The 23,601-nt window shown below is 37.2% G+C and overlaps 1 protein-coding gene across 1 annotated transcript; it reads right to left on the reverse strand.

Annotated features, from left to right (window-relative positions):
* Positions 1-4,494: 4,494 nt before the first annotated feature.
* LOC132142904 (microfibril-associated glycoprotein 4-like) lies at positions 4,495-23,601 on the reverse strand. The gene is made up of 5 exons (XM_059553102.1): positions 23,509-23,601; positions 23,177-23,380; positions 22,994-23,090; positions 5,337-5,504; positions 4,495-4,754 (listed from the first exon to the last, which is right to left on the reverse strand). Exons 1-5 carry the CDS (start codon positions 23,518-23,520, stop codon positions 4,495-4,497), a joined length of 741 nt encoding a protein of 246 aa, XP_059409085.1. The 5' UTR covers positions 23,521-23,601.

The following is a 23,601-nucleotide window of genomic DNA, read 5'->3' on the forward strand; positions in this document are numbered from 1 at the left end:
GTGTACACACTGATGCAGATACTGCTATAAACAGTAGGGATTTGTAAGTAAATGTAATTAACATCTAAATAAATTCACAAGAACAAGTATATTGTTTGCATATTTATTTACATTAAAGGCAAAATAACTGAAATAATAAGAGCACAAGTATAGATCTGGAACTTCTTTAAGGCCCAATCCCAATTCTATTTTATACCCCTTCCCCTACCCCTCCACTTACCCCTTCCCCTTGTCCCTTGAAACATAGTGTCAAGGGGTAGGGGAGAAAATATTCCCCTAAGGATTGGGACACCACTACTATGCCATCACACGTGATCATTCATCATCTAGCTCTTTCAATAAACACATATACAGGTGTGCTGGTGTGCATTAAAGCCTTTAATTATCGTTCTGTATTAATGAGCTGCTTACTGACAAACACATATATCAGAAATCGCGCAGCTCACACATCCAGGAGCAAATAATCTTGTCAACGCTGCCCCACGACTTTAATTAGATAAAGTTTAAATACTGAATCGCTACATTATATTTTCCAGCCACGAGAGATACAATCGCTGTTTTTAAGTAAACTCACTCTAAAAAGATTTTAAAAATTTAAGTTCGGTATATCATTTCTGGGGTATATCATTAGTCAGGAGGGAATGGCGATGGATGAGAAGAAGGTCAGAGCCGTTCTTGATTGGCCACAACATTTCTTTGGATTTTCAAATTTCTACCACCGCTTCATCAGAATCTTCCATGACCAAAAGAAACTCTACTCATCTCATCTGGTCTATTTCGGCATTAGAGACCTTCAACGAACTCAAGTCACATTTCACTTCTGCCCCCATTCTTTACCACCCTAATCCTGAGATCCCATTCATAATCAAAATGGATGCTTAAAAATACTGGCATCGGGGCCATTCTATCACAGCGGCATGGTAATCCACCTAAGCTTCACCGTTGTGCCTACTTTTCCTGCAAGCTCAGTCCTGCTGAACAGATCTATGATGTCAGTAACAGGGAATTGTTGGCCATGAAAGCAGCAATGGTGGAGTGGCGACACTGGCAGGAAGGATCAGAACATCCCTTCATCGTCCTCACGGATCATAAAAATCGAGAATTCCTATGAACTGCTAAAAGACTGAACCCCAGACAGGTGTGATGGGCACTGTTCTTCACATGCTTTGACGCCTCTGTCACCTTTCGGCCTGGTTTCAAGAACACCAAGGCTGATGCTCTGTCAAGTCAACACGACTGTCTAGACCCAGGTAACACAGAGAAAAACCTTCTTCCTGAAACATTCATTGTGGCTCCCATCTAATTGTAAATCATGACTGAACTTGAACAGGCAAATTCACAGGAACCCTCACTGGCCGAATACCCTCCTGACAAGCTCTTTGTTCCTCAGGCACTCCGAAAGAAGGTCATGTAACAGGTTAATTCAGGTCTTAGTTCTGGTCATCCTGGGATCATTGCAACTCTCCATCTCCTTCAGAACAAATTCTGGTGGTCAACCATGAGAACTGACACTATAAACTTTATCCACGGTTGCATTACCTGTAATGAAAGTAAAACTCCCAGACAATTACCATCCGGCCTATTACACCCCTTACCAGTTCCCCACTGACCATGGTCTCATCTGGCCATTGACTTAATTACCGACCTTCCCAGGTCCAATACCAACACCACTATACTCACTGTTGTAAATAATTTTTCCAAGGCATGCCGTCTAATTCCCCTCCCCAAGCTACCTTCAGCCGTGGAAATGGCTGAAGCTCTATGTAACTCTATGTTTCGCTTTTATGGTCTCACTGACAACATTGTGTCCGATCGAGGTCCTCAATTCACCTCAAGAGTTTGATCGGCATTCTTTCAACAACTAAATGTCAACATCAGCCTCACATCTGGATATCACCCACAATCCAATGGCCAGACGGAAAGACTTAACAAATCACATGATTCCTCGGGTCATACTGCAAACAGAATCAGTCTGTCTGGAGCCGATACCTCATGTGAGCAGAATATGCTCAGAACTCTCTACAGAAGCCCTAAACTACTCCATTTAAATGCATATTGGGCTTCCAACCACCATTATTTCCACGGTCAGGAGAACCTACTGAATCCTACTGTCAATGACTGGCTCCATAGGAGCAAGAACATATGGGACGAACCACACACACAACTACACTTTTATCCACACCTATTTCATCAGAGATTAGACTCCGTACAGTTCAATAATTGTTGATTATCATCACCAATATAAAGTATAACAACCTACACCTAGGTACAGGTTAACACCTGATGGCATTTCTTCTGAGCTTTTGAGTTACAACAAATGTGTTTTAGAAACACACGGTTATAACAGCCAGAGAAAAGACTAAGACAGAAGTCAAGGGTCAAGAGCCCAACTAAAGCAAACATTGATCTCTAACATGGTTACTTCAAATGAAACAATAAATCAACATCTAAACCTTAGTTAATTCTCAATAAGATCTTCTGTAGACGTCTGACAGAAATAAAGTCAGTCTGGTTATTAATAAGTGGAGCTGGTGATGCTGTTTGTGAGGTTGTTTAATCAGATCTTGAGAGATTTGATGTATTTTATTTCAGTTGATTTCATCTAAGGCTGTGTCTGAAGTCAGTTGTAGTAGTTCTTGTGTTTCTCTTTTCTTCAGTGATTCTGTTTGTTAACAGCAGCTGTTCATCACTAATTCACAATCAGCACTTAGTTAATCACTTAATTACTTGAATGCAAAGTTTTAAAACTTACATGGTTTAAATCAAGGCAATCTGAAAAAACTTTTCCAAATTACTTTTCCAAAATAAAAAAGTAAGTAAGTGAAATGTTCACTTATTTTTCACAAGATCTTGAAGTGTTCCTGTAGCTCAAGTGGCAGAACATTGCATTAGCAAACGCAAGTTTGAGGGGTTCGATTCCCCGGGAACACATGATAGGTGAAAATTGTTAGCCTGAATGAACTGTAAGACGCTTTGGATAAAAGTGTCTGCTAAATGCATTAATTTAATATTATTTAATTAAAATTTACTCAATAAAATGTACTTATTTGTTTTTTTTATTTTTACTTAACTTAGTTAAGTAGATTTACTTAATTTCCAAATGTGTTAAATTTACTTGGAAAAATGCTTGTGCAAAAACTTGCCAAATAAAAATTAAGTAAACTTACTTATTGTTTTTTTCAGTGTACTACATGCTGTTAGAAGACAGAAAGTCTCAAGCTGATCATCACCGTCATCCTAATCCTGAATACACTCCAGGGCAATGAGTCTGGCTGTCTACCCAAGATCTCCACCTTCAACTTCCATGCAGAAAGCTAGTCCAGGATTGTGGGTTTCATGAACAAGATTCCTGCTCACCACCAGAGGGAACTCTCGCCCGAGTTTTGACACACGGTCCTGATTACTCCTGCGCCTGACACTCATCAGTGGACTATTTAAGCAGCTCTCAGATACTACCTCATTGCAAAGTCTTGTATTGCCCCGGTGTACAATTCTGAGCAGTTTCTTGTGTCTGAGCTCTCTGTAAATTATCTTGGACTGTCTCTCTCATATAGATTGCCTGTCGCCGGCCCCAAACTTTTTGATCTTGTGTTACTTATTGTTTACTGATTGTTTGCTGCTTGCCCTGACCCATTGCATGTCCCTGACTAAGATTTGAATTGTTTTTTCTGTTGTGTTTGCTGGTGTTTGACCTTGCCTGTTTACCATGATTTGAATAAGGCTGCATATGGATCCTCACTCTGCCGATGCCTTTGTTTTCCTGTGTATGAATGCCCTCAGTTCCTGTCTGGACTGCATCCTGGATTGAGTTGAGCTTATGTGTTTGTGGTTTGCATGTTCTCCTGGTGATTTTCCTGTCTTTTGTATTAGAAGTTGGTAATAAAGGACTATTATTGCTTACTCCATCAATTATTGTTGCAGTTGCAATTTAAATAACGTTTAAGATTTATGCCATGCAAAAATTAATAAAATTACATAGGAACAAAGATCCATTTTTAAGCAGTGATTGTTGAGGTGCAGTTACATTAAATTTGTTTTATTGTGTGCCATTCCACGTAAGCTACACAATCACAGTTAGAAGCATATTAAATATTTTATTCTAGATAAAAGCAATAATTTTTTCTTTCTTTCTTTCTTTCTTTCTTTCTTTTTTATTTTATTTTAATAAAAATAAATTTAGGGGCACCAAAGAAATCACAGGGTCTTGGACAAAAGTTCTGGCTACGCCCCTGGGGGTAAGCCTTGTTATGCATTGTTAAATGTTGTTGTTATTGTTCTGATGTTATAGCAGATTTAAAATATTCAAAACTTTCAAACTTCAGTTACACTGAAAGGCTGGAATAGTTTCCCATCTAGAGTCTTTAGCATTCTTTTCGAGTAGAAAATGTATCACAGCCAAATGATAAATATAATTATCAGTGTAACACATGAGAGCATTATATGAAAAGTAATAACATCTAAATCAATAATCAGTTTCTAAACACTACAATATTTCTATGACACAGGTTTGATTTTCATCCTGATGGATTTCATACCGACATTGTGATTCATCCATGCTGGCCAAACATTCACTATACTCCTCTGGGTGTCGTCTGCTCCCCATACATACAAACCGTTGGGGTTTGTGTTCACAGTGTTACAGTTTTTGTACCAAAATGCCCCAAGACTAAGTTTTGCACAGTTGTTGTGATTGTTGTCTTGGTCTTTGTCTAATGTTGTGAACTCCTGTCCATCATGAAAAGATAATGAGTCGCCTGCAGAGAGGAAGAGCATCATTAAAGACAATTGCTCTAAAGAAAGACTTTTCATGAGTGTAAACAGTGTTTGATAAATTACTAAGGAAAGCAATTAATTACTAGCTACTTATAACATCTTCAACAGTGTAATTAGATTAATATTTAATACTCTCTAAATAAATAATGCATTACATATTATTAGTTCCTTTCTAAATCCCATATTATCAGTAACCAAAATTAATCAGCTGAACAATATGTGAAAGGAGACATGAAATTGTAACTTAAAATTTCATAAGTTATCCTTGAACTAACCAAAAGGATAAGGGTACATTCAAAAGACACATTTTAACACTAGACATTATATTTTGATGTTCAATAGACTGTTGTTTTATATAGAATTGTTCTGTAGGGAATACAGTATTTTATGCAATTACAACAGATGAAGCTGTTAAATTCATAACCGTATCCATAACTTTATTAACTAATCGTAATCCATAACTTTATTTTTTATTTTTTCAAGGAAAAAGCAATTGAATTACAGAAATGATTTACTTAGTAAAGCATTACACTCAATACAGAGTATAAATGAAAGGGTCCTACCTGCTCCTCCATCTTTGAATCCTGAAACTTGTAGTTTGTATCCATCATCTTCAGGACCCACAGAGAAGGACGAGTACAGAGCGTAACCTTTCCTTCCGGTGAAGTCCTCCAGATCCACTCTCAGCATGTACTTGTTCTTACGTGTCAGCTGGTACATGTTCTCCAGCCCTGATCATACACACACATGAAGAACACGTTCAACCAAACTCTGGACATGAACGTCCACACACACACACACACACACACACACACACAGAATATATGATTCATAATGAATGTGCTGATGCGTGTTTGATGATCTAGAGTCACATTCATACCGTCCATGCTCCGCTGTCTTCATCTTTCCGACCTGAGATCATCTCACAGTAAACCCAGACAGGAATGTTTCCTGCTGGATAGATGACATAAGTCCCACTGACTGTTTGTCCTGAGTAATAAAGGTCAGAACAGTCTTTTTCATCCTGACTGCATTCATTCATCAGTACAACTGGAAGAAGAGCAACTAAAAACCCCAACATCTACAGAGACAGAGAAAGAAAGAGATGAATATCATAATGAAATCATCTCTAGGAATGTAGAGTTATTGATGAACTTACTGCCATCTTCTCAATCTCTTCTCAGTAGATCACAAAAGAGATCAATTTTATCTAGATTAAAATATATATATATTGTCTGTTTAATTATTTTTTTCTGAAAGTTGTTTAAATGCCTGAATATTCTGAGGTAAATGAAGGATCAAGCAGTAACACACTGTTTGTGCAGTCTGTCACAAACACTCTTTGTATCTGTCAGATTCTCAGGCTCCTCCTCTTTTACAGAATAAATTTACATAACGAAGACACATATTTTGGAGGCAAATTAAATGCAAGTTAAACCTGCAGTCATGTGCTGTTTTTGTTGTGCTTTGGGTGCTTTGGTCCTGAACTGATGATTTTTTCCATCTATATTCTACTTATTATTATTCTTGAATGGAAGTCTAAGGCAGTTCAAATTGTTTTGCCGAAAATTGTGAAAACTAACCCTAACCCTAACCATATTAATTAAATTTAACACATGAGAAATAATTAGAATTAATCAAATGAGATACTTAGAAATTAACCTTTCAAAATGAGTTAGATAGCACAAAAAATATGTAAAGTTTAAACAACAAAAAAAAGACTTTCTTTGAGAAAGAAAAACAAAACACTATGCTAATGTATACTATGTTATGCATACCAGGCCAGAAGTTGGTGACTAAGAAACACAGGGCAAAAATGTAATTCACAAATTCATGTTTTAGTTGATTACATGGAGATGATACAGGCATCGTGTTCAAAAGCTTATGTTTTCAAGCCCCCAAAACAGAGTTATTGAAGACACCTGATGTTAACAGACCACTGAAGGAAACGAATCACTGAAGGAGAATAATCAAAATTGTGGTTACCATTATGGTAATCAGTGTTTGCTGTAGTTGGGCTCTTGACCCTTAAACTTTTAAACAAACTTTTTTTGGTTTTCTTAAACTCTGGAATTTACAGATAAATCCAGGTCTTCTATTGGTCGCTGTTGGACAGTGTTTTCTCTACTTCCTGTTGTCCTTCTGTAGCTAATCGTAGCTCCGTGTAGCTGTTTTTATTTTTATTTTTTCTCAAGAATCTTTATCTTACTATCACTCTCTGTTTTTAAAGTGATAAAATATAACTTAATTCACACCATATTTCTGATATTATCGATCAATCTTATCAGATTAATTTTGATCGTTCACTTTTATTTTATATCCGAGAGTGCAGTACACCTGCAAAGCGTTAGCACTCGTTAGCTTGTCATTAGCGTTTTCTTTCAAACCTATCGCTGTTTTCTTTTCTCCTCTTTTCTCTCTCGCTCCAATTTTTCACAAGTTCATCAAACAACTGTGGTAAGAATATTTTATCAAGCACGGTGAGTAATGTCTTCTCCTGCTATTGTTATTTGCACCTCTTGCCACATGTGCAGTTTATCTATCTCTGTCGCAGATGAGGGATTCACATGTAATAAATGCAGGGAAATAGTTAGGTTGACAGAGAAAATTTCAGAATTAGAGACATGCATCCAAACTTTGATTGAGGACAGTAAGAATGTTAGGGCTCTAGATACGGCTTTGGATGCGTCTAGCTCAGGGATTCCTGTACATTGTTCGGTTCCGGCAACAGAGCCCCTGCAGCAGGGCAACTAGGTGACGGTGAGGCAGCGTAGTCGCGTTATGAGTCATTTTCTCCTGATAACCCCGAAAAGAACTTAAATTACACTTTCAGTTTTAATCGTACAGATAAGAGCAATACATCAATCGAATCTGTAAAGGGTCTACTTTTTTTTGGATACAGACATAATAACAACAAAACTTTGTGCACTTATAAAATAAAGATAACAAACAAGGTGTGCTGTCTGCAGCCTTTGTCTGCGCTGATCTTCATTTACAAACACGTCATTAAAATGAACTGTAACTCCGTGAATACTCAACGAAGAGACATGAGAGAGATATCTATAGAAAGCTTTTAAACTAAACAAGTGCCGCCGAAAACAAATATTCTGTGATAAAGTAATCCATATGAAAACAACGCGTTGTCCGTTTTTCACGTCTCCCTTCATTATATCTAATGTGACCACGCCCCCGCGCTGAACACGCTATTCAGATTCAAACTGAAGCGCGCGGCTTGAATACACCCATAACAGAAGAAAAAGCAGCGAGACTGTTCTTCAAGTTCTTTTATTTTACTGTTTGATTTTCTTCAGAAAAAAAAGAATGAAGCACTTTATTCAGCAGAGATCATAAACATGAGTAAGTCTCTTTTTATTTATTTATATACTTGTACTAGTTTTCACATAACGTGTAAACATTTTACTAGTTAGAATTTTTCCAAATACTTTTTCCAAACTATAATTCCTGACTAAATGTATAATCAAGTGAAACATTATGAAGTTTCAATAACAATATACAATACTATACCATTCAAAAGCTTGGTGTAAATAATATAAATGTAACAAATAGATAACTGTAACAAATGTAAAAACAATGCTGTTCTTTCAATTTATTCCCATTAAAAAACCTAAAAAAATATTCTCAGCTATTTTCAACATTAATAATAATAATAATAATAATAGTGATGATAATAATAACAATAAAAAATTTTTGTAGAAAATAAGATTGTTAAATGGATTTCTGAAGGATTGTGTGACTGGAGTAATGATGCTAAAAAAATTAGTTTGAAAGTCAGCTTTGATTGTTCTAATAAAATGTTTAACTGCTCCTGCAAGTGGATATTAAATTATGTTGTGGGATAATTGAATTTATTCTTAATAAACTACAAACTAAAAATTATATACATTTATTCTGTCAACACATTCCTTCTTGTAACTCTCCCCCCTCAGTGACACACAGCTGACTGAATGGCTCATTATGCAGCTCTTTATGTGAGCCTTTGTCTTCTCAGGTGTAAATCACAATGATATTCATGATAGTTGACGCCTACTCGCATATGACTTTTACCAACAAAAAGTGTCTTAGAAAATTTAAATCAATATATTGTTTTCTGTAAGTGAGTAAACAAGATGATTTTCACATAATTTAGAAAGAAAGATTCTAGGCTACACTCAAAAATCCCGGGAACCAATGTTCTGTATGTGTTTTATTGCCTTATCCAGGTGATTTAACATTTTTAGTTTTTCACTAACCATGCATAATATTTTTCTTCTCAAAAATACAGTCATGTACATGCATGCATTTCACATATTATTATAGCCCAGTTTGTGCTGATTACAGTGAGATTAGACTTTACCCATTTAGATATTTGTAAGAAACTGAAAAAAAGCACAAATGTCAGGGCATGACAAAACTTCTCCAGGCCCCAAAAATACCCTTAGACTCCAGAGGGTTAAACAGGTTCTCCCCAATCAGTGATGCACCCACTGAGAAACCTGATTAAAGTGCTCTAGTTATTAGTGATTCTATTGTATGGAACAGGAATATAGAGACACCAGCCACCATAGTCAAATGTTTACCAGGAGACAGAGCGCCTGACATCTTGGCAAATGTAAAAGTGCTGGCTAATGCTAAATGTAAATACAGTAAGATTGTTATTCATGCCGGCGCTAATGATGTTCGACTTCGCCAGTCGGAGCGAAAAATAACATTAAAGAGGTGTGTGAACTTGCAAGCACGATGTCAGACACGGTAATATGCTCTGGTCCCCTCCCTGCTTACCGTGGTGATGAGATGCATAGCAGATTGTCATCACTCAATGGCTGGATGTCTAAGCGGTGCACACAGAATAACATAGGTTTCATAGACAATTGGACAAGCTTTTGGGGCAGACCTGACCTGTTGAAAAGAGATGGTCTTCATCCCTCCTGGGGTGGCACCACTCTTCTCTTTAGAAATATGGCAAATAGTCTTAGAGTTTATACTTGACTAAATGGGGCCCAGGTCAGGAAGCAGACAGACTGGCTAAACCGACCGTCTGCTAGCTGTCTCACGTCACAGAGGTCAGCTAATTTTCAGCACATAGAGACTCTTTCACCTAGATATCACACTATAGAGACTGGGTCTGTTCCCCGAACTAGAAAATAAAAAAACGTCCAAACCAAGTTAAGATTAACAATTTAATTGAGGTTCAACAAATAAAAATATATATGCAATACGAATAAATGATAAAGCTTGGCTTTTTGAATATCAGATCCCTTTCTACGAAAACACTTTTAGTAAATAATATGATCACTGATCATAAAATAGATGTGCTCTGTTTGACAGAAACCTGGCTAAAACCTGATGATTACATTATTTTAAATGAGTCCACCCCCCAAGATTACTGTTATAATCATGAGCCGCGTCTAAAAGGGGGAGGTGTTGCTTCAATTTATAACAACGTTTTCAGGATTTCTCTGAGGGCAGGCTTTATGTATAACTCGTTTGAAGTAATGGTGCTTCATATAACATTATACAGAGAAACAAATGTTAATGATAAATCCCCTGTTACGTTTGTACTGACTACTGTATACAGGCCACCAGGGCCCCATACAGACTTTATTAAAGAGTTTGGTGATTTTACATTCGAGTTTGTTCTGGCTGCAGTTTTAATAGTTGGTGAATTTCATATCCATGTTGACAATGAAAAAGATGCATTGGGATCAGCATTTATAGACATTCTGAACTATATTGGTGTTAGACAACATGTCTCAGGACTTACTCATTGGCGAAATCATACTCTAGATTTAATACTGTCACATGGAATTGATATTGATAGTGTTGAAATTATGCAGCCAAGTGATGATATCTCAGATCACTATTTCGTTTTGTGCAAACTTCATATAGCCAAAATTGTAAATTCTACTTCTTGTTACAAGTATGGAAGAACCATCACTTCTACCACAAAAGACTGCTTTTTAAGTTATCTTCCTGATGTATCCAAATTCCTTAGCATATCCAAAACCTCAGAACAACTTGATGATGTAACAGAAACTACGGACTCTCTCTTTTCTAGCATTTTAAATTCAGTTGCTCCTTTACGCTCAAGGAAGGTTAAGGAAACCAGTATGACACCATGGTACACACAGAAAAATGATGGGTTAAAAATAACCCAACTTGGGTTGTTCTATAACCCAACCACTGGGTCACTATTGCACCAGACCAACAGTAGTTAATTTGACCCAGCAAGATGGGTTGATCATTTTTAACCCAACAGATGAGTTAAATATTCAAATATTCAAAAGGGAGGAAGGTAAATGGTATTGTTGGAACCTGCCATGAAGGGAATATACAAGTTGTGGAGACTAAGCGGGTTAGTGTTTTTACCACAAAAGTTTCGCCTGACTTAGACTCTGAGACATTGGCTAAGTATTTGAAGGATAAACTCCATCATGATGTTATTTGCCAAAAGATGGATAGCGCTCAGAATCGATACAGCTCCTTTAAAGTAACAGTTGAATGTGATGAGATTGACGATGTATATGAGCCTCAGATTTGGCCACATGGAGTGTTTGTACGCCGATTTTTTGAGTCACGCAAACCCAGGGCAAATCTAGGCCCAGTGGATGTAGTAGCATCTAGTCTAAAAAGTGTTTCGTATCTGAGGCGCTTGCGTCTACTGTAATGTAGTCATGAACATGATTTATGAATCTTAGAGTTGTATCATATAACTCCCGGGGGTTGCATTTGGGTCGGGATGCTGGTGATAAAGCACAACGGATTGTTAATGACAAACTTTTGGGGAATGTGGATATTTTATGTTTACAAGAGACTTTTTTATCAAAGCAAGATCTAGATAAACTTAATTCTCTTCATGAGGATTTTCATGGTGTGGGAGAATCCACAACTGATTTGAAGATGAGAATATTGCGTGGCAGGATACCGGGGGTGTTGCCATACTCTGGCATAAGAAATACGATCCTCTGATTAGTGTAATTAGATTAGAGGTAGACTGGTGTATAGCAATCAAAGTGGAGCATAATAAGAAGGTCTTTGTAATCCTGAACGTGTATACTCCATATGAATGTAGTCATAATGAAGATGAATATATGAATAGGCTTGCTTTCATAAGCGCTTTTATAAAGGAAAGTTCATGTACAAGTATATTTATATTGGGGGACATAAATGCTGATATCTCTGATAATAAGTAGTTTTTTGGCCAACAGCTAATTAGGTTTTGTCAAGATAGTAAGTTGACTTTTTCCAGCCAAATATTATTGCCTGCAGACAGCTATACATATATCAGTGAGGCATGGAATACAACATCTTGGCTGGACCATTGTATATGTACAGCAGATGCACATGATTCCTTAGATAAAGTTGAAATATTGTACAACCCGAATTCCGGAAAAGTTGGGACGTTTTTTAAATTTGAATAAAATGAAAACTAAAAGACTTTCAAATCACATGAGCCAATATTTTATTCACAATAGAACATAGATAATATAGCAAATGTTTAAACTGAGAAAGTTTACAATTTTATGCACAAAATGAGCTCATTTCAATTTTGATTTCTGCTACAGGTCTCAAAATAGTTGGGACGGGGCATGTTTACCATGGTGTAGCATCTCCTTTTCTTTTCAAAACAGTTTGAAGACGTCTGGGCATTGAGGCTATGAGTTGCTGGAGTTTTGCTGTTGGAATTTGGTCCCATTCTTGCCTTATATAGATTTCCAGCTGCTGAAGAGTTCGTGGTCGTCTTTGACGTATTTTTCGTTTAATGATGCGCCAAATGTTCTCTATAGGTGAAAGATCTGGACTGCAGGCAGGCCAGGTTAGCACCCGGCCTCTTCTACGACGAAGCCATGCTGTTGTTATAGCTGCAGTATGTGGTTTTGCATTGTCCTGCTGAAATAAACAAGGCCTTCCCTTAAATAGACGTTGTTTGGAGGGAAGCATATGTTGCTCTAAAACCTTTATATACCTTTCAGCATTCACAGAGCTTTCCAAAACATGCAAGCTGCCCATACCGTATGCACTTATGCACCCCCATACCATCAGAGATGCTGGCTTTTGAACTGAACGCTGATAACATGCTGGAAGGTCTCCCTCCTCTTTAGCCCGGAGGACACGGCGTCCGTGATTTCCAACAAGAATGTCAAATTTGGACTCGTCTGACCATAAAACACTATTCCACTTTGAAATAGTCCATTTTAAATGAGCCTTGGCCCACAGGACACGACGGCGCTTCTGGACCATGTTCACATATGGCTTCCTTTTTGCATGATAGAGCTTTAGTTGGCATCTGCTGATGGCACGGCGGATTGTGTTTACCGACAGTGGTTTCTGAAAGTATTCCTGGGCCCATTTAGTAATGTCATTGACACAATCATGCCGATGAGTGATGCAGTGTCGTCTGAGAGCCCGAAGACCATGGGCATCCAATAAAGGTCTCCGGCCTTGTCCCTTACGCACAGAGATTTCTCCAGTTTCTCTGAATCTTTTGATGATGTTATGCACTGTAGATGATGAGATTTGCAAAGCCTTTGCAATTTGACGTTGAGGAACATTGTTTTTAAAGTTTTCCACAATTTTTTTACGCAGTCTTTCACAGATTGGAGAGCCTCTGCCCATCTTTACTTCTGAGAGACTCTGCTTCTCTAAGACAAAGCTTTTATAGCTAATCATGTTACAGACCTGATATCAATTAACTTAATTAATCACTAGATGCTCTCCCAGCTGAATTTTTCAAAACTGCTTGCTTTTTTAGCCATTTGTTGCCCCCGTGCCAACTTTTTTGAGACCTGTAGCAGGCATTACATTTTAAATGAGCTAATTAAGTGGATAAAAGTGTAAAATTTCTCAGTTTAAACATTTGCTACGTTATCTATGTTCTATTGTGAATAAAATATTGGCTCATGTGATTTGAAATTCCTTTAGTTTTCATTTTATTAAAATTTAAAAAACGTCCCAACTTTTCCGGAATTCGGGTTGTATGACCTGGCCACAACAGACCACATACCAATCTCAGTTATGTTAAATATTGAAAGTTTACCTGGGATGACTATTTGTGAAAATTTGGAACAACATGGAATATTAGATTGGGCAAGACTCACAGTAAATTATCTTCTGGGATATAAACTAATGACAGAGAAGAGGTTGAGTAATTTGGAAGTGCCAACTGAGACAATTATGTGTGATAACACAGATTGTAAGAATCCTAAGCATAAGTATGATCTATGTCTGATGTATGATGAAATGATGGATTGTTTGGATAATGCTAGTAGACCTTTTTGTCAAAAAAGGGTTAAAAATTATAATTTAAGGGCTGGATGGAATGAATATGTCTATGAACTGCGTCTGCGGGCCAGAGCAGCATTTAAAAACTGGGTCTTAATGGGTAAAGCTAGGTATGGCCCAGAATTTGAGAAAAAGAAGTTGGCAAATGCTAAATTTAAATATGCTGTACGGTATATAAAAAGGAACGAGATGTCCATAAGGGCAAACTCAATGGCCAAGAACTTTCAGCAAAATAATGTATATGAATTTTGGAAAGAAGTCAAGACTTTCAATAATAGTAAAATACCACTTCCAACTAGTATTGATAGGGTTGTTGGGGCGGGGAATATTGTTAATTTATGGAGAAAATATTATGGAGATATTTTTAATTGTGTTGAGAGGAAGGAATTTAAAGTTGGTCATGTGGCGAATGATGAAGGTATGATAATTACAATTGATGAGGTCAAGTACGCAATTGAGAAACTGGCTGAGAATAAAGCTTGTGGTCCAGATCGCATAACTTCTGAACACTTGAAGCATGCTAGTCCAAGGATCTCAGTGTTACTTGCTTTATGCTTTACAGGATTTTTAGTCCATGGTGTGTTACCTGATTCCATGGTGTCAGTTTTACTGGTACCCGTAATTAAAGATAAAACAGGTAAAATAACTGGTACAGAAAACTATAGGCCAATTGCACTGGCAAGTGTGATTTCTAAAGTATTTGAGCGAATCCTTATGGATAGGCTTAAAGAGTATCTAACAACCACGGATAATCAATTTGGTTTTAAAAGTAAGCATGGCACTGATTTGTGCATATATTCATTAGAGGAAGTGGTTAGTTAGTATAACCTACATAATTCAACAGTTTTTTTGTGCTTTTTAGATGCATCTAAGGCGTTTGATCAAATTAATCATACTAAGTAATTTATAAAACTGCAAGAAAGACGGGTTCCCCCATACATGATAAGAATATTATATTTTTGGTATATACATCAAACCTTAAAAGTTCAATGGGGTAACGTATCGGAACCGACGAATGGGGTTCGGCAAGGGGGGATATTGTCACCTCTTCTTTTTAACCTGTACATGGATGGTCTTTCTGTGGAGTTGAATAATTGTAAGACTGGATGTTTAATAGGTGATAGTCTCATTAACCATTTGATGTATGCTGATGATCTGGTTATTATGTCTCCTTGTAGCGCAGGATTACAAAAGCTGCTTCGAGTATGTTCAAGTTATGGTGTGCAGCATGATATAAAATTTAATGTTAAAAAGAGTGTGATTATGATTGTTAAGGATCTTAAGCAAAATTTTCCTTCTTTTTATATAGATGACCAAGTATTGAATGTGGTAAATAAAGTTAAATACTTGGGTCACATCATTAGAAATGATTTATATGATGATGATGATGTGCAGCGCCAGTGCTGTAGGTTATATGGGCAAGCTAATATGCTGGCTCGTAAATGTTATATGTGTACTGATGCTGTTAAAATAGCTCTATTTAGGGCATTCTGTACTTCTTTTTATACAGCTCACTTGTGGTGTAGGTATGCTAAAGCTAAAATGCAAAAACTCCAGGTGGCATTTAATGATGCGCTAAGAATTTTGCTTAAACATCCAAGGTGGACAAGTGCAAGCCGATTGTTTGTATCTAATAATGTACCTACTTTGCATGCTGTCTTAAGTCAACACAGGAAAAAAATCTGATATTGTTTTTTATAGATTGACAAGAAAAAACAATCTGTTATTTCTGATCCAATCCCGTGTCCCTTCTCTTATTGATACTACAGCAAGATAAGAAACACTGCTGAGCCATAAGTTATGAAAGACTGTTAAGAAAAGTTCACTCATAAAAAAAAAAAAAAAAACTTTTGCTGAAATTTAGATAGAAACATCAATAATCAGCATATGAATCACAACAATGGTGACAATCCACAAAATAAATAAACAGATAAGTTCTGAACATCACAACACATGCTACTAAAACTTAAGACAAAAGCAAAATTATAAGCACATAAGAATTCAAGAAAATAAGTGAACAATTCAGGAGCATAATTTATTCATGCCGCAATGCATGCTGGGAGTCATGGATGAGTTTTATCCTGCGCTGGTACCCAGCATGCATTGCATCATAAACCTTTTGATTATCACCATTGCTGAGATTCATATGCTGATTGTTGATCTCTCTCTTTGAGTGCTGCGGACACTATCGCCCAAAATATTTAAAACTCAAACTGTCGTTAAAAAATATATTCAGATTATCACATTACGGTTCATTCTCATATAGTTGAAGAAACAAAAAAAATAGTGTAATTCACTCAATTTTTTCAACTCCAAAAAAATATTTGACTACTATAGCAACACTTTAAGTCAGTCAAGTAGATCATTCCTGACAGAAACAGCCATAATGACTTGTCTATCAAACGTAATATTGCTGTAACAGATGTACCATAAAGATACAAATACAGCAATTAAACAAAATTTAAAGTAAAAAAGTCAAGGGTCAGGAGCCCAACTAAAGCAAACACTGATCTCCACAATGGTGACGCTAAAAAAAAACTAACATTATCATCTAAATCTCTGTAATTCTCAATAAGATCTTTTGATCTCTGATCTGACAGAAATAAAGTCAGTCTGATTAGTAATGAGTGAAGTTGGTAAAGCTGTTTGTTGAATGTTTAAATCTTCAGTTGATTTCATCTAAAGCTGTGGCTGAAGTCAGTTGTAGTTCTTGTGTGTGTCTTGTTTCTCTTTTGTTCAGTGATTCTACTCGTTAATAGAAGCTGTTGATCATTGTCTGAATTCACTCATTAGTGTTCATTCTCTCTGTCATGTGGACTAAATTAGTAAACTCATGTAGGGAATAGTGAATGAGGGTGTAGGGTGTGATTTGAAACACAGCTGCTGAGTGTCGACTTTGAACGTTGTTAATTTACGATATATAGCAGCAGGCTACCTTCTCGAAAATGATTAATATTACCCAGAATGCACTGTTTTAATGAAAAACAGTATGTTACTGTTGAAATTTGGCCGTTTTTTACAGCGATTTTTAACAGTGTAGGAAAATAAACTGCAATAGACTACCCATATAAAACGGTGAAACTACAAACCTACAACCGAATACATGCTAGATTTATGCATATTATGCAATAAATACACATACCTTTTATTATTTCTTCGCCTCGCTGGATGAGCAGTCAGGTTCTCTGCTGTGTCGAGCACTCGGTGTGTGGACTCTGGTGATGATGTGATGATGAGGTTCAAAGCACAAACAACCCATGTGCTGGGTCAACTGATATAAGTTGGGTTGATGGGTTTTGATCCAACGCATGAGTTGCACAAAATAACTAAAATTCCATATAAATAACCCATAATGGGTAAAGCATTTCATAACCCAGTGGTTGGGTAGATTAAATCACCAAACATTTTTTACAGTGTATAATGAGCATACTCGCACCCTAAAGAGAGCAGCCCGAAAAATGGAGCGCAGCTGGAGGAACACAAAACTAGAGGTAATTTGTATTGCTTGGCGGGAAAGTAACTTATCCTACAGAAAAGCATTAAAAACTACTAGATCCGATTACTTTTCTTCTCTTTTAGAAGAAAACAAACATAACCCCAGGTATTTATTCAATCCAGTGGCTAAATTAACAAAAAAATAAAGCTTCAACAAGTGTTGATATTTCCCAACATCACAGCAGTAATGACTTTATGAACTACTTTACTTCTAAAATCGATACTATTAGAGATAAAATTGCAACCATTCAGCCGTCAGCTACAGTATCGCATCAGACAGTGCACTTTAGACCTCCTGAGGAACAGTTCCACTCATTCTCTACTATAGGAGAGGAAGAATTGTATAAACTTGTTAAACCATCTAAACCAACAACATGTATGTTAGACCATATACCATCTAAGCTCCTAAAAGAGGTGCTTCCAGAAGTCATAGATCCTCTTCTGACTACTATTAATTCCTCATTGTCATTAGGATATGTCCCCAAAACCTTCAAACTGGCTGTTATTAAGCCTCTCATCAAAAAACCACAACTTGACCCCAAAGAACTAGTTAATTATAGACCAATCTCGAATCTCCCTTTTCTGTCCAAGATACTAGAAAAGGTAGTATCCTCACAATTATATTCCTTCTTAGAGAAAAGGGGTATATGTGAGGATTTCCAGTCAGGATTTAGACCGTATCATAGTACTGAGACTGCTCTCCTTAGAGTTACAAATTATCTGCTCTTATCATCTGATCGTGGTTGTATCTCTCTATTAGTTTTATTGGATCTTAGTGCTGCGTTTGACACAATTGACCACAACATTCTTTTGCATAGACTTGAACACTTTGTTGACATTAATGGAAGTGCATTAGCATGGTTTAAATCTTACTTATATGACCGCCATCAGTTCGTAGCAGTGAATGAAGATGTATCATATCGATCACAAGTGCAGTATGGAGTACCTCAAGGCTCAGTACTAGGGCCGCTACTCTTCACGATTTATATTTTACCCCTGGGAGATATCTTCAGGAAACATGGTGTTAGCTTTCACTGTTATGCTGATTATACTCAGCTCTATATTTCTTCGCGGCCCGGTGAAACACACCAATTTGAAAAACTAATGGAATGCATAGTCGATATAAAGAACTGGATGACGAGTAATTTCTTACTGCTAAATTCAGAAAAAACAGGTGTTAATAATAGGACCTAAAAACTCTGCATGTAATAACCTAGAACACTGTCTAAGACTTGATGGTTGCTCTGTCAATTCTTCGTCATCTGTTAGGAACCTAGGTGTGCTATTTGATCGCAATCTTTCCTTAGAAAGCCATGTTTCTAGCATTTGTAAAACTGCATTTTTCGATCTCAAAAATATATCTAAATTACAGCCTATGCTCTCAATGTCAAATGCAGAAATGTTAATCCATGCATTTATGACCTCAAGGTTAGATTATTGTAATGCTTTATTGGGTGGTTGTTCTGCACGCTTAGTAAACAAACTACAGCTAGTCCAAAATGCAGCAGCAAGAGTTCTTACTAGAACCAGGAGGTATGACCATATTAGCCCGGTCCTGTCAACACTGCACTGGCTCCCTATCAAACATCGTATAGATTTTAAAATATTGCTTATTACTTATAAAGCCCTGAATGGTTTAGCACCTCAGTATTTCAATGAGCTCCTTTTACATTATAATCCTCTACGTCCGCTATGTTCTCAAAACTCAGGCAATTTGATAATACCTATAATATCAAAATCAAATGCAGGCGGCAGATCCTTTTCCTATTTGGCGCCTAAACTCTGGAATAACCTACCTAACATTGTTTGGGAGGTGGACACACTCTCGCAGTTTAAATCTAGATTAAAGACCCATCTCTTTAACCTGGCTTACAACATACTAATAAGCTTTTAATATCCAAATCTGTTAAAGGATTTTTAGGCTGCATTAATTAGGTAAACCGGAACTGGGAACACTTTCCATAACACCCGATGTACTTGCTACATCATTAGAAGAATGGCATCTACGCTAATATTTGTCTGTTTCTCTCTTATTCCAAGGTCACCGTAGCCACCAGATCCAGTCTGTATCCAGATCAGAGGGTCACTGCAGTCACCCGGATCCAGTACGTATCCAGACCAGATGGTGGATCAGCACCTAGAAAGGACCTCTACATCCCTGAAAGACAGTGGAGACCAGGACAACCAGGACAGCCCCAGATACAGATCCCCTGTAAAGACCTTGTTTCAGATGACTACCAGGACAAGACCACAGGAAATAGATGATTTTTCTGCATAATCTGATTTTGTTGCAGTTTGGAATTAAACTGCTGGTTTCGTCTGCTCAGAGGAGAACTGGCCCCCCAACTGAGCCTGGTTTCTCCCAAGGTTTTTTTCTCCATTCTGTCACAGATGGAGTTTCGGTTCCTTGCCTCTGTCGCCTCTGGCTTGGTTAGTTGGGGCCACTTCATCTACAGCGATATCGTTGACTTGATTGCAAAGAAATGCACAGACACTATTTAACTGAACAGAGATGACATCACTGAATTCAATGATGAACTGCCTTTAACTGTCTTTTTGCATTATTGACACATTATTTTCCTAATGAATGTCGTTGCTTTGACGCAATGTATTTTGTTTAAAGATCACAAGATCACACTAAATATTTCTGCCTAAATAAAGCATTTTGATTATGTATTTCCTAGTAAGTTGTGGCCTCGTGGTTAGAGAGTTGAGTAACTTGAGTAAGACACTGAACCCCCAACTGCTCCCCGAGCACCACAGCATAAATGATGCCCACTGCTCCGGGTGTGTGTTCACTGCTATGTGTGTGCACTTTGTATGGGTTAAATGCAGAGCATGAATTCTGAGTATAGTTCACCATACTTGGCTTTATGTCACTTTATGTATTTTCATCTTAATAAAGAAACAAAAAATAAATATGGATGGTCATTAAAGCATTGCTAAAAAAAAAGCAAGGGATGGCCTATAATTTTTGCGTAGTACTAATGTCTTCTCTTTCTCTGAATTCTCTTTCTCGTTCTTGTCGGTCTTCTTTCTCTTCCATTTCTCTCCATCTTCTTTCCTCCCTCTCAGCTGCTTCCCTATTCCCTCTCCACCATCTCTTTCATCAGATCCTCCATTTTCCTTGTTCTTTTTTTGGCTGGGGCTGAGCTCACTGAATAAGAAGAGGCCACAGCAACGTCCACACCAGATGAGGCAACAAGGGCAGGTAGAGTGATGGAGGGTCTCTTCCATGGCAGTTTACCATCTCCAGGACGCTGCTGTGGGCTCTCCATCCTCAGTGCCCACGCCAGTCTGTGGACATTTCAGATCCTATAAAACAAAAACAATACAAAAGGTGTCACTGTAATACCACAGTGTGATTTGATTTCTGTATTAGAAGTAACAAAATTAGCTTACTTTATATTTTTGTTTAAGGTTTTCCCTTTTTTTGACAAATGCCGCAGTAATTTGGCCTTGCAGGCCCTATTCCACCACAAAACCTCTTTGAAGGCACAGCAATCAAGAATCAGAGAATTGCTGAAATAACTGATTAAAATAACAATAATTTCGCTTTCCGGTGAAGAGGGCTTCATTAGCCACTCTCCACATATTAGCACAAGTGTGTGCTAATCTGTCCCTGTAACGTCCAAACAAGATTTAAGTTACCTCTGTGATTTATGTGCTCAATAAATGTGCATGTTGAGGTAGATGCTTATGTAACTCACTTTTTATCCAACACAAATTTCAATGTTAATGCCAGCATTACTAATGAACAAATAAAATAACGTATTTGTTTATTTAAATAACTTACATTCATGTAATGTAAGCAGTGTTGACAACAGTGAATTCTACACAACAGCACACATACATCACTCACTCAGACGCCTATTTTCATGTCTTTTAGATGTTTTATCCAACATTTTCCTATCAGATGTTAGACATTCAGCAATTTTGTATATGATTTATGTAAATTTACTTTGGTGACCTGTGCTTACTGGAGCTCCGTTGTTCGCCATACACTACATAATAAAACACATTCTAATACTCACATTTGAAAACACCCTGCGTCCATCCTCTCACTGTATCCGCTTCTTCTTCGTCTTGATATTTATGCCAAATCCTCTCCCGTTGCATCCTGGATTAGAAAAGTGTCCATCGATGAACACTCAACAATCTGGACTGAAGCAGTAGGACATCTGGGGATTTCTCGCCTACTATTTTATGAATATTACCCACTGGGCAAAGTTATGTCCAGTTGACATCTTGTGGACGTCTTTTTATGTCTTTGCAGACGTTGAAAAGACGTCCACTGAGAAGCCAGAATGAAAGTTTTTATGACGTCTTTTTTTGACGTCTTCTGTACGTCCGATTTAGACGTTCAGAGAACCTTCTTACAAGGTTCAAAACTAGTTCAAAAGTGGTCAGTGGAAATATTTCAACATCATTTAAGGTTCATTTAGACATCATTTATACTGTTTCGGGACCAAATCAACAGTATCAGTATGCATTCGATTTAGACTCATGTTATTTCAATGTAATTTCCAGGCGTTTGTCCTAAAATCAAGAAAATAAAATAATCTTTATGAAATAATGAAATAACTGATGATTGAGCATGTGGTAAAATCAACTGCAAATCAAAGACATTAAATCTCTGAAGATCTCAGCAGAGGAGGATCAAACATCTCCACAAACATGAGAATCATTAGATTGACTTTATTTCTGTCAGACATCTAGAGAAGCTCTTATTTAGAATTAACAGAGGTTTAAATGTTGATATTTGATTCATTTGAAGTCACCATTGTGGTGGACAGTGTTTGGTTTAGTTGGGATCTTGGTCCTCATTCTTCTTGTGTTAATTTGTCTCTGACTCTTATAACTGTGTGTTTGTGAAACACTGTTGTTGTAGCAAAGAAAGGCAAATTTAAGAGAGCTCAGGTGTTATCAGCTCTTTGTTGGTGATGATAAAGTCATCACATTACAAGTATCTGAGGTCATGAAATAAGTGTTGTTTTGTTTGGTATATCTCCTAAACCGTTTGACTCTACAGTACAGTCACCAAGAGCAAAAATATTTCCGCTGACCACTTTTGAACTAGTTTTGAACCTTGTAAGGAGGTTCTGTGAACCTCTAAATCAGACGTACAGAAGACGTCAAAAAAAGACGTCATAAAAACTTTCATTCTGGCTCCTCAGTGGACGTCTTTTCAACGTCTGCAAAGACATAAAAAGATGTCCACTGGACGTAACTTTGCATAGTGGGGAAATATAAGACGCTTAAATTTATCTTTTGTTTCAAATTTTAATTTGTTTTTTTTAAATTAAAGTTTGTGCTGCATTTCTCTAAAATAAATTCCACTTTTTTATATTTTTGAAAGCATTTAAGCCACATTTTTATAGTGGCTTAAGTGTCCAGTAAAGGATTTTAATTTTGATGCAACCCTGAATCACTGGTTAATCATTACCCAGCCAGTATTCGCCCTCTGTGGTTCCGAATCCAGTCTTGTACTGTTTCCACGGCTGATAGAAATTCACACTACCGTCCATTCTCCTCTGAATCACCTGAAATGAGTTATAGAACTTTTTAAAGGCTTAAATATTTATTATATTATCAATTAATGTTTGACTATTTAAAGTCACATTCATACCGTCCATGCTCCGTTGTCTTCATCTTTCCCACCTGAGATCATCTCACAGTAAACCCAGACAGGAATGTCTCCTGCTGGATAGATGGAGTAAATCCCACTGACTGTTTGTCCTGATTTATAGACAGCAGAGCAGTCAAATGGTTTGGATCCACAAACAACAGACGCCATGAAAACAGAGAGCAGAGCCACAACAAACACCTTCATCTAGAGAGAAACATCAGATCAGGTTCCTCATTTAAGATCAAATCATACCGAAATTAACACAGTTTGAAAAATAATACACATACATTCATTATCTGTCCAGTAAATGCTGAAGAATAAGAGTAACTCACTGTTGGTGTCATGAGATGGTCAGATCACTGGTTCTTCAGTTGCTGAGCCCTTTATTTAGATCATCAACAGCTTTTTCAACCCAGCCTTTATCA

Source organism: Carassius carassius, chromosome 6 (assembly GCF_963082965.1).
Source record: "Carassius carassius chromosome 6, fCarCar2.1, whole genome shotgun sequence".
Lineage (NCBI taxonomy): Eukaryota > Metazoa > Chordata > Actinopteri > Cypriniformes > Cyprinidae > Carassius > Carassius carassius.